The 12,287-nt window shown below is 49.1% G+C and overlaps 1 protein-coding gene across 1 annotated transcript in view; it reads right to left on the bottom strand.

Annotated features, from left to right (window-relative positions):
* Positions 1-12,287, bottom strand: part of LOC139264152 (MAM and LDL-receptor class A domain-containing protein 1-like) — an 886,997-nt gene that overhangs the window by 279,669 nt on the left and 595,041 nt on the right. The window contains exon 27 of the mRNA XM_070880238.1: positions 4,942-5,099. Within this exon, the coding sequence (XP_070736339.1) occupies positions 4,942-5,099 (158 nt within the window). The remainder of the gene's footprint in view (positions 1-4,941; positions 5,100-12,287) is intronic.

Raw genomic sequence — 12,287 nt, 5'->3', positions numbered from 1 at the left:
AGAGTGAGACAACGATTGGTGAGAGAGTGAGGCAGCGATCGGGAGAGGGAGTGAGGCAGTGATCGAGAGAGGGAGTGAGGCAGTGATCGGGAGAGAGAGTGAGACAGTGATCGGGAGAGGGAGTGAGGCAGCGATCGGGAGAGGGAGTGAGGCAATGATCGGGAGAGAGAGTGAGACAGTGATCGAGAGAGAGAGTGAGGCAGCGATCGGGAGAGAGAGTGAGACAGTGATCGGGAGAGCGAGTGAGGCAGAGATCGGGAGAGAGAGTGAGACAGTGATCGGGAGAGGGAGTGAGGCAGCGATCGGGAGAGAGAGTGAGACAGTGATCGGGAGAGGGAGTGAGGCAGCGATCGGGAGAGGGAGTGAGGCAGCGATCGGGAGAGAGAGTGAGACAGTGATCGGGAGAGGGAGTGAGGCAGCGATCGGGAGAGGGAGTGAGGCAGTGATCGGGAGAGAGAGTGAGACAGTGATCGGGAGAGGGAGTGAGGCAGCGATCGGGAGAGAGAGTGAGGCAGTGATCGGGAGAGGGAGTGAGGTAGTGATCGGGAGAGAGAGTGAGACAACAATTGGTGAGAGAGTGAGACAGTGATCGGGAGAGGGAGTGAGGCAGCGATCGGGAGAGAGAGTGAGACAACAATTGGTGAGAGAGTGAGACAGTGATCGGGAGAGGGAGTGAGGCAGTGATCGGGAGAGGGAGTGAGGCAGCGATCGGGAGAGCGAGTGAGGCAGTGATCGGGAGAGGGAGTGAGGCAGTGATCGGGACAGGGAGTGAGACAGTGATCGGGAGAGGGAGTAAGGCAGCGATCGGGAGAGCAACTGAGGCAGTGATCGGGAGAGGGAGTGAGGCAGCGATCGGGAGAGCGAGTGAGGCAGTGATCGGGAGAGGGAGTGAGACAGTGATCGGGAGAGGGAGTGAGGCAGAGATCGGGAGAGAGAGTGAGACAACGATTGGTGAGAGAGTGAGGCAGCGATCGGGAGAGGGAGTGAGGCAGTGATCGAGAGAGGGAGTGAGGCAGTGATCGGGAGAGAGAGTGAGACAGTGATCGGGAGAGGGAGTGAGGCAGCGATCGGGAGAGGGAGTGAGGCAATGATCGGGAGAGAGAGTGAGACAGTGATCGAGAGAGAGAGTGAGGCAGCGATCGGGAGAGAGAGTGAGACAGTGATCGGGAGAGCGAGTGAGGCAGAGATCGGGAGAGAGAGTGAGACAGTGATCGGGAGAGGGAGTGAGGCAGCGATCGGGAGAGAGAGTGAGACAGTGATCGGGAGAGGGAGTGAGGCAGCGATCGGGAGAGGGAGTGAGGCAGCGATCGGGAGAGAGAGTGAGACAGTGATCGGGAGAGGGAGTGAGGCAGCGATCGGGAGAGGGAGTGAGGCAGTGATCGGGAGAGAGAGTGAGACAGTGATCGGGAGAGGGAGTGAGGCAGCGATCGGGAGAGAGAGTGAGGCAGTGATCGGGAGAGGGACTGAGGTAGTGATCGGGAGAGAGAGTGAGACAACAATTGGTGAGAGAGTGAGACAGTGATCGGGAGAGGGAGTGAGGCAGCGATCGGGAGAGAGAGTGAGACAACAATTGGTGAGAGAGTGAGACAGTGATCGGGAGAGGGAGTGAGGCAGTGATCGGGAGAGAGAGTGAGGCAGCGATCGGGAGAGGGAGTGAGGCAGCGATCGGGAGAGGGAGTGAGGCAGCGATCGGGAGAGTGAGACAACGATTGGTGAGAGAGTGAGGCAGTGATCGGGAGAGGGAATGAGGCAGTGATCGGGAGAGAGAGTGAGGCAGCGATCGGGAGAGGGAGTGAGGCAGCGATCGGGAGAGAGAGTGAGACAACAATTGGTGAGAGAGTGAGACAGTGATCGGGAGAGGGAGTGAGGCAGCGATCGGGAGAGAGAGTGAGACAACAATTGGTGAGAGAGTGAGACAGTGATCGGGAGAGGGAGTGAGGCAGTGATCGGGAGAGGGAGTGAGGCAGCGATCGGGAGAGAGAGTGAGACAACGATTGGTGAGAGAGTGAGGCAGTGATCGGGAGAGGGAGTGAGGCAGCGATCGGGAGAGGGAGTGAGGCAGCGATCGGGAGAGAGAGTGAGACAACAATTGGTGAGAGAGTGAGACAGTGATCGGGAGAGGGAGTGAGGCAGCGATCGGGAGAGCGAGTGAGGCAGTGATTGTGAGAGGGAGTGAGGCAGTGATCGCGAGAGGGAGTAAGGCAGCGATCGGGAGAGCAAGTGAGGCAGTGATCGGGAGAGGGAGTGAGGCAGTGATCGGGAGAGCGAATGAGGCAGTGATCGGGAGAGGGAGTGAGGCAGCGATCGGGAGAGCGAGTGAGGCAGTGATCGGGAGAGGGAGTGAGGCAGCGATCGGGAGAGCGAGTGAGGCAGTGATCGGGAGAGAGAGTGAGACAGTGATCGGGAGAGGGAGTGAGGCAGCGATCGGGAGAGCGAGTGAGGCAGTGATCGGGAGAGAGAGTGAGACAGTGATCGGGAGAGGGAGTGAGGCAGCGATCGGGAGAGCGAGTGAGGCAGTGATCGGGAGAGGGAGTGAGACAGTGATCGGGAGAGGGAGTGAGGCAGAGATCGGGAGAGAGAGTGAGAGAACGATTGGTGAGAGAGTGAGGCAGCGATCGGGAGAGGGAGTGAGGCAGTGATCGGGAGAGTGAGTGAGGCAGTGATCGGGAGAGAGAGTGAGGCAGTGATCGGGAGAGAGAGTGAGACAGTGATCGGGAGAGGGAGTGAGGCAGCGATCGGGAGAGGGAGTGAGGCAGTGATCGGGAGAGAGAGTGAGACAGTGATCGAGAGAGAGAATGAGGCAGCGATCGGGAGAGAGAGTGAGACAGTGATCGGGAGAGGGAGTGAGGCAGAGATCGGGAGAGAGAGTGAGACAGTAATCGGGTGAGGGAGTGAGGCAGCGATCGGGAGAGAGAGTGAGACAGTGATCGGGAGAGGGAGTGAGGCAGCGATCGGGAGAGGGAGTGAGGCAGAGATCGGGAGAGAGAGTGAGACAGTGATCGGGTGAGGGAGTGAGGCAGCGATCGGGAGAGAGAGTGAGACAGTGATCGGGAGAGGGAGTGAGGCAGCGATCGGGAGAGGGAGTGAGGCAGTGATCGGGAGAGAGAGTGAGACAGTGATCGGGAGAGGGAGTGAGGCAGCGATCGGGAGAGAGAGTGAGGCAGTGATCGGGAGAGAGAGTGAGGTAGTGATCGGGAGAGGGAGTGAGGCAGTGATCGGGAGAGAGAGTGAGACAACGATTGGTGAGAGAGTGAGGCAGTGATCGGGAGAGGGAATGAGGCAGTGATCGGGAGAGAGAGTGAGGCAGCGATCGGGAGAGGGAGTGAGGCAGAGATTGGGAGAGAGAGTGAGACAACGATTGGTGAGAGAGTGAGGCAGTGATCGGGAAAGGGAGTGAGGCAGTGATCGGGAGAGCGAGTGAGGCAGTGATCCGAAGAGGGAGTGAGGCAGCGATCGGGAGAGCGAGTGAGGCAGTGATCGGGAGAGGGAGTGAGACAGTGATCGGGAGAGGGAGTGAGGCAGAGATCGGGAGAGAGAGTGAGACAACGATTGGTGAGAGAGTGAGGCAGCGATCGGGAGAGGGAGTGAGGCAGTGATCGGGAGAGTGAGTGAGGCAGTGATCGGGAGAGAGAGTGAGGCAGTGATCGGGAGAGAGAGTGAGACAGTGATCGGGAGAGGGAGTGAGGCAGCGATCGGGAGAGAGAGTGAGACAGTGATCGGGAGAGGGAGTGAGGCAGAGATCGGGAGAGAGAGTGAGACAGTAATCGGGTGAGGGAGTGAGGCAGCGATCGGGAGAGAGAGTGAGACAGTGATCGGGAGAGGGAGTGAGGCAGCGATCGGGAGAGGGAGTGAGGCAGAGATCGGGAGAGAGAGTGAGACAGTGATCGGGTGAGGGAGTGAGGCAGCGATCGGGAGAGGGAGTGAGGCAGTGATCGGGAGAGGGAGTGAGGCAGCGATCGGGAGAGGGAGTGAGGCAGTGATCGGGAGAGAGAGTGAGACAGTGATCGGGAGAGGGAGTGAGACAGCGATCGGGAGAGAGAGTGAGGCAGTGATCGGGAGAGAGAGTGAGGTAGTGATCGGGAGAGGGAGTGAGGCAGTGATCGGGAGAGAGAGTGAGGCAGCGATCGGGAGAGGGAGTGAGGCAGAGATTGGGAGAGAGAGTGAGACAACGATTGGTGAGAGAGTGAGGCAGTGATCGGGAAAGGGAGTGAGGCAGTGATCGGGAGAGCGAGTGAGGCAGTGATCCGAAGAGGGAGTGAGGCAGCGATCGGGAGAGAGAGTGAGACAACGATTGGTGAGAGAGTGAGGCAGTGATCGGGAGAGAGAGTGAGGCAGCGATCGGGAGAGGGAGTGAGGCAGATATTGGGAGAGAGAGTGAGGCAGCGATCGGGAGAGGGAGTGAGGCAGTGATCGGGAGAGCGAGTGAGGCAGTGATCGGAAGAGGGAGTGAGACAGCGATCGGGAGAGAGAGTGAGACAACGATTGGTGAGAGAGTGAGACAGTGATCGGGAGAGGGAATGAGGCAGTGATCGGGAGAGAGAGTGAGGCAGCGATCGGGAGAGGGACTGAGGCAGAGATCGGGAGAGAGAGTGAGACAATGATTGATGAGAGAGTGAGGCAGTGATCGGGAGAGGGAGTGAGGTAGGGATCGGGAGTGTCATGCACTTTCCGCGCATATTGAGCCCCACCCTCCATTTTGGATGCTTAGGCACCCATGTTATGCCTGAGAAACAGGCGAGGCTCCATTGAAGGCCCTAATCTGTTAGAGAACTACAAGTTGTACTGTGGAACTGAAATACATTTATGGGATTGCAATGTTGAATGAATCATGATTAGGTGTGATGCTCAATATCTATCTGATTCCCTTGAGACACTGCAATCTAAACGGTATTGGTTAAATTCCATGTCCACTTTCATACATTACTATGGCCAAACCCTTACCTGAATAAGAACTCTTATAAGGCCTGTAGCTTTTCGTGACATATAATACCAGAATGACAGAGTGCATTTGGCACTTGATTCCTTCCACATTGAACTCCTCATATGGGCTTTGTCACCCCTCAAACCTCCAGGAATAGCTTCAAGATATATAAAGTGACCTGTAAAGAATACATTTTTAATAATTAGGAGATTGAGAAGTTGTCAGTAAAATATTACAACTACAGTTATCTTCCAGTAGTAGCGGTGTGATATAAAACAGCAAACAGCACAATTCAGCTTTCGACCCCTCCCTCATTTTTCTCTCCTTCCACCATTTGGTACTTTCACATCACCGCTTACAAATTCTTGACCCACAGGACAGTTAGGAATCTTGTGCTCAGACTTCTGCAAGGGTCACTCTTTAACTAGCTGATAAGTGAGGATGTCTAACAGTCACTCCAACTGAATTTTTACCTCTCCACGAAGTGTCCAGCTTCCATTCTGGACCTCATTTTAGTAACCTGGCCAAGGTTAGGGAACTAGCATCTCAGAACTGCAGTTAGTAATCTATGCCACACAATGGTGGCACAACACCAGATTGTAGGGAATTCAACATTAATTTGGCAACTCTGAATGTCTGTATTATACATAAAAAATATATGAATTTCATGAATGAGAAAAGACAACTTGATCACCCAGCCCAGCTTCCAGCTGCATTATAAGAAAACAAGAAAAAATGAGTGCCTATCAATGCCCTGTACCATTCGAACATACTGAGCAATGATGTTAAACTCCTTTCTCAGCATAAACCTGCTTTATAATATCAAGAGGGAGCACTCAGGATGTCATAAGCATTTAAATCTGTATCGCTTTTTAAGTCATTGATTTTTTTTGGCACATTTTCATATCATTCTGGAATAATTCCTTTCACTTTAATTATTGATTGGGACATTGGATTTTTGTCTTTCTATCAATGGAGCTTCTCTACTCCAAATGCATTGTAAATGGTTTTTGCTATATTTTTAAGTGTATGTCAGAGATTTCAAATAGATCTATGAGAATAAATGATACAAAGAAACAGGTATCGTTAGGTAGACGTTGAATTTATTTCAGTTGGGGAAGAAAGAAAGAAAAATGAACTTTTAATTGAGAAAAAGAAATGAAAATTAACTTCAATCATAACACAATGACTCTTGATACTTTACATTCAGGATTGCTTCTTTTTGAAGCACTAAAGTGAATAATAAAAGCACATAAAGAAATTCAGCACCAAGGAGGAAAACGAGTAAGATAAATTAAGAAATAGTACCTCGGTAACAACAGGCTTGTGCTTTAAAAGCCTGTTGATCATCGGGGGAAGTGAAGACTGAGAGGGAAGGAGTTGTAGTTTTGAAGTTCGAGGAAAGAAGCAGATAAAGTAGAAGATGATGTGCTGACTTTTGATTTGAACACGTTGCAGATATACTGCAGCAGCAACAACTTACATTTATACAGTACCTTTGACACAGTAAAATGTCGCAAGATGTTTCACAGGAGCGGAATCAGACAAAAACCGACCCAAAGGAGGAGACATTAGGACAAGTGACCAAAAGCTACATCATAGAGGTCGGCTAGGAAATGTTGCGAACCAATTTTGTAAACTCATTGGTGAGATTTTCTGCTTTGGTACACATCTTATTTGGGACCGCAATGACCTGCTGTTGACAACAACCTATTTTCCAGGGTTAGGGTATTTTCCATATTTTAGGTGGTGTGGTAAACTGAGAATAGTTACAGAATGACTGCAGCAGGCCTCAGGCACTTGCCTCAACATAGCCCCCAAATGAAGAATTTATTAAAAAAAATAAAACTTTTGCCTATGCGATCAGAAACTGCGGCAGCCATTAATTTATAAATTCCTCCTACCGCTGTTGCAAATCTGGAACACAGCGCCATTCGTAGTAAGCAGCATTGCTATGGCTCAAACGACAAAAATATATTTCCGAATGTATTCTCATCATTTGCATATCATGACAACATGTCCGCCCATATTTGGGCGTTGTCGATCTCCTGTCACGCCTGGCACAGATTGTCCCATGGGAAATTGCCCCGCGGGAGTGGATCGGCCGCCAGTCGGTGTCACTGACAGCTTTTCCCTGCGGGAAGCTGTGTGTGCCTGGGTGGCGTGTCCGTCCTTAAAGAGGAGGGCGTGCTGCTGATGCTTCCATTTTATTTTAATTGTTGGCCGACTCCGAGGTCGGCCCGACAATGGTGGCCACGGGTTTAGCTGGGCCGCCAACAGGCAGCCCGGCACTCCCTCTTGGGTACCGGACCTCTGGCCCGGCCGAAACTGTCCCTGGTGGCCCAGTGGGCCTAATTAAACACCATGCAGAGCTTACAGCGGTTCTCACATTTAACTGAAGGGGAGGAACGTTGTGACACGTCAGCCCACCATGGTATGTCTGCGCCGTGCTGACACCGACCCGCTCCACACGCACTTCCGCACCACGGCCAACCTGAACATCACCCGGGGATGAACATTTTTTTACAGTCCTCAATTTCGCTCTACTCTCCATCCCATGGATTGGGGTGGAGAAAAATCTTCAAAAACGGTATCTGCGCCAACTTTCAGTCAGGGAGCAATTTAAAACAGAATATTTTTTAAATGGTGAGAAACTTTTAAATGCTGGTGTTCAGAGAGATTTGGGGTCCTTGTGCAAGGAACACAGAACGCTAGCAAGCAAGAAGGCAGGCAATGGCATGTTGTCCTTTATTGCAAGGGGGTTGGAGGATAACAGTAAGGAAGTTTTGCTACAATTGTACAGGGCCTTGGTGAGACCACATCTGGAATACTGTGCACAGTGTTGGTCTCCTTATCTAAGGAAGGATCTACTTGCCTTGGAGGCGGTGCAGCAAAGGTTCAATAGATTGATTCTTGGGATGAGAGGGCTGTCTTATGATGAGAGATTGTGTAGATTGGGCCGATACTCTCTGGAGTTTAGAAGAATGAGAGGTGATCTCATTGAAACATACAAGATTCTGAAGGGGATTGACAGGGTAGATGCTGAGAGATTGTTTCCCCTGGCTGGAGAATCTATAACTAGGGGACACAGTCTCAGGATAAGGTGTCGGACATTTAAGACAGAGATGTGGAGGAATTTCTTCACTCAGAGGGTTGTGAATCTTTGGAATTCTCTGCCCCAGAGGGCTGTGGATGCTGAGTCTCTGAATATATTCAAGGCTGAGATATATAGATTTTTGGAGTCCAGGTGAATCAAGGAATATGGAGCGGGAAAGTGGAGTTGAGGTCGATGATCAGCCATGATCTTATTGAATGGCGGAGCAGGCTGGAGGGGCCGTTGGGGCTACTCCTGCTCCTATTTCTTATGTTCTTATGGGATCATATATTGGGAATTCAGGCATACAATCTCACTGTTTCTTTCCATTCATTTTGCATTTTATAAAATTAGCTTTAACAGGTTTGATTTTAAATTTGTATTGTGTGTTTTTTTGCAAAAGAGAATCATTTTGTTATTTCAAAAAAAACCAAAGCAGATTTATAATTGATACATTTGTCCTGGATTACCACTTTGCAGTGTACCCAGTACAGGACCTTCTAGGAGGTTGTATTCATTATTTCATCCCGTGCATTGACTGTGTTGCAATTCTATGAGACACACTCTTGCCTTTGACATCAATGCTGGCGATGTATTAGTGCTACTACACCACATGGCTGAGATTGTCTGTTGTTCTACTGCTTCATTAATGAAAAATATGTGATTACTGTCATACTGTTGCAATCACAATAAAAATTGTTCTGGATTGATATTTTAAGTGGTTATTATTTTTTTAAACTACTAGATGCCTTTCAAATGCCCTTCGATGCTTTTGCATTTCCCTTAATTGGCCATTCTGTACCTTGGCCAAATTGCAGCTATTCCTTCAGTATAACATTATACAAGAAAGGAGGAACTCAGAAGCATTATTGTTTTTCTGGCTCAATTACACTGCGTTTTTTTGTGAGGTAGGTTAACAGGGGCGAGATGCTGCCATATCCAATATATTCATCTTGAAACTGCCACTATTCTGTTAGATGTAGCGTTGAAACTTCTACAGCTTGCCCATCCAAACATTACTTATAAGCCTGCTGTAAGTAAATCGATTAACTTATTTGTGTTGCCACAAGCTGAGAAATCTTCAATATTTCTATGAAGATCAACAAGGCAAAAATCTTTTTTATTTATGTTTCCAATAATTTTTAAGCACAGAAGGCACACGGGTTGATAATGGAAGCTTCATTAGCACTAACTCAAAGCCTTCCTCACCAATTTACCCATACTTCTTCCTCCATTAAATATCTCACAGAGATGAGAATATGGGCATTTGTTGACGAGCTAAACTACAAGCATTCCTGGGCTAGCTTTTCCCCCTAATGCTACTCGATATTTCTGCTGTGGAAGAATATTTTTCACATCATCATCATAGGCAATCCCTCGGAATCGAGGAAGACGTGCTTCTACTCTTAGCATAAGTTCTTAGGTGGCTGTACAGTCCAATACGAGAACCACAGTCTCTGTCACAGGTGGGACAGAGAGTGGTTGAAGGGAAGGGTAGGCGGGGAGCCTGGTTTGCCGCACGCTCCTTCCGCTGCCTGCGTTTGATTTCTGCATGCTCTCGCCGATGATACTCGAGGAGCTCAGCGCCCTCCCGGATGCACTTCCTCCTCTTAGGGCGGTCTTTGGCCAGGGACTACCAGGTGTCAGTGGGGATGTCGCACTTTATCAGGGAGGCTTTGAGGGTGTCCTTGTAACATTTCCTCTGCCCACCTTTGGCTCGTTTGTCGTGGACCAGTTCCGAGTAGAGCTCTTGCTTTGGGATGCAAACTATATGGCCTGCCTAGCGGAGCTGATCGAGTGTGGTCAGTGCTTCAATGCTGGGGATGTTGGCCTGCACGAGGGCGCTAATGTTGGTGCGTCTATCCTCCCAGGGGATTTGTAGGACCTTGCGGAGACATCTTTGGTGATATTTATCCAGCGACTTGAGGTGTACGTGATCCACGTCTCTGAGCCATACAGGAGGGTGCGGCCCTGTAGACTGTTGTGTATCTGTAAAGCATGCACTCCCATGTTCCGCCACCAGGGAGTTCATCCCCTGAAGTCCCAATGGATCCCAGCATCGCTTGGTAGCAAGTATATAAGCCGGCCCTTAAGGCCTGTTCCTCACTCTGAAGTGTCTTATTAAAGACTGAGGTCACTGTTACTTTAACCTCCCTGTGTGCAGCCTCATCTGTGTTAGGAACACAATAACTGGTGACGAGAATACGAATCCAATGCAAAGATGCAGCAAACTGTGGGCATCCTGGAGAAGTTCTCGAAGGGTGAGGACTGGGAATCCTATGTCGAACAGCTAGACCAGTACTTTGTAGCCAACGAGCTTGTTGGGGAAGTCCACAACCAGGGGACATAGTCTTAGGATAAGGGGTAGACCATTTAGGACTGAGATGAGGAAAAACTTCTTCACTCATCGAATTCCCTGTCGCAGAGAGTTGTTGATGCCAGTTCATTGGATATATTCAAGAGGGAGTTAGATATGGCCCTTACGGCTAAGGGGATCAAGGGGTAAGGGGTACTGAGGGAATGATCAGCCATGATCTCATTGAATGGCGGTGCAGGCATCTGCCTTCGAGTTTTTGCCCCCAAAATGGATAACCTCACATTTATCCACATTGTACTGCATCTGCAATGCATTTGCCCACTCACCTAACCTGTCCAAGTCACCCTGCAGCCTCTTAGCGTCCTCCTCACAGCTCACACCGCCACCCAGTTTAGTGTCATCTGCAAACTTGGAGATATTACACTCAATTCCTTCATCTAAATCGTTAATGTATATTGTAAAGAGCTGAGGTCCCAGCACTGAGCCCAGCGGCACTCCACTAGTCACTGCCTGTCATTCTGAAAAGGATCCAATTATCCCGACTCTCTGCTTCCTGTCTGCCAACCAGTCCTCTATCCACGTCAGTACATTACCCCCAATACCATGCACTTTGATTTTGCACACCAATCTCTTGTATGGGACCTTGTCAAAAGTCTTTTGAAAGTCCAAATACATCACATCCACTGGTTTTCCCTTGTCCACTCTGCTAGTTACATCCTCAAACAATTCCAGAAGATTCGTCAAGCATGATTTCCCTTTCAAAAATCCATGCTGACTTGGTCCAATCCTGTCAATGCTTTCCAAATGTGCTGCTATTTCATCCTTAATGATTGATTCCAACATTTTCCCCACTACTGATGTCAGGCTAACCGATCTATAATTACCCATTTTCTCTCTTACTCCTTTTTTAAAAAGTGGTGTTACATTAGCTACCCTCCAGTCCATAGGAACTGTTCCAGAGTCAATAGATTGTTGGAAAATGATCACCAATGCATCCACTATTTCTAGGGCCACTTCCTTAAGTACTCTGGGATGCAGACTATCAGGCCCCGGGGATTTATCGGCCTTCAATCACGTCAATTTCCCGAACACAATTTCCCGCCGAATAAGGATATCCTTCAGTTCCTCCTTCTCACTAGACTACTATCTCCTAGTACATTCGGAAGGTTATTTATGTCTACCTTCGTGAAGACAGAACCGAAGCATTTGTTCAAATGATCTGCCATTTCTTTGTTCCCCATTATAAATTCACCTGAATCCGACTGCAAGGGACCTACGTTTGTCTTCACTAATCTTTTTCTCTTCGCAGATTTATAGAAGCTTTTGCAGTTAGTTTTTATGTTCCCTGCAAACTTCCTCTCGTACTCTATTTTCCCCCTCTTAATTAAACCCTTAGTCTTCCTCTGTTGAATTCTAAATTTCTCCCAGTTCACAGGTTTTCTGCTTTTTCTAGTCAAATTATATGCCTCTTCCTTGGCTTTAACACTATCCTTGACTTTCCTTGTTAGCCACGGTTGACCCACCTTCCCCGTTTTATTTTTACTCCAGATAGGGATGTACAATTGTTGAAGTTCATCCATGTGATCTTTAAATATTTGCTATTGCTTATCCACCGTCAATTCTTTAAGTATCCTTTGCCAGTCTATTCTAGCCGATTCACGTCTCATACTGTCGAAGTTATCTTTCCTTAAGTTCAGGACCCTAGTTCCGAATTAACTGTGTCACTCTCCATCTTAATAAAGAATTCTACCATATTATGGTCACTCTTCCCCAAGGGGCCTCGCACAACAAGATTGCTAATTAGTCCCTTTTCATTACACATCACCCAGTCTAGGATGGCCAGCTTTCTAGTTGGTTCCTCGACATATTGGTCGAGAAAACCACCCCTAATACACTCCAGGAAATCCTACTCCATCGCATTGCAACCAGTTTGGTTAGCCCAATCAATATGTAGA

This window comes from Pristiophorus japonicus, chromosome 5, assembly GCF_044704955.1.
Source record: "Pristiophorus japonicus isolate sPriJap1 chromosome 5, sPriJap1.hap1, whole genome shotgun sequence".
Classification (NCBI taxonomy): Eukaryota; Metazoa; Chordata; class Chondrichthyes; family Pristiophoridae; genus Pristiophorus; species Pristiophorus japonicus.
The sequence above is the reverse complement of the archived record's forward strand: the minus strand, read 5'-3'. Positions and strand labels throughout refer to the sequence as shown.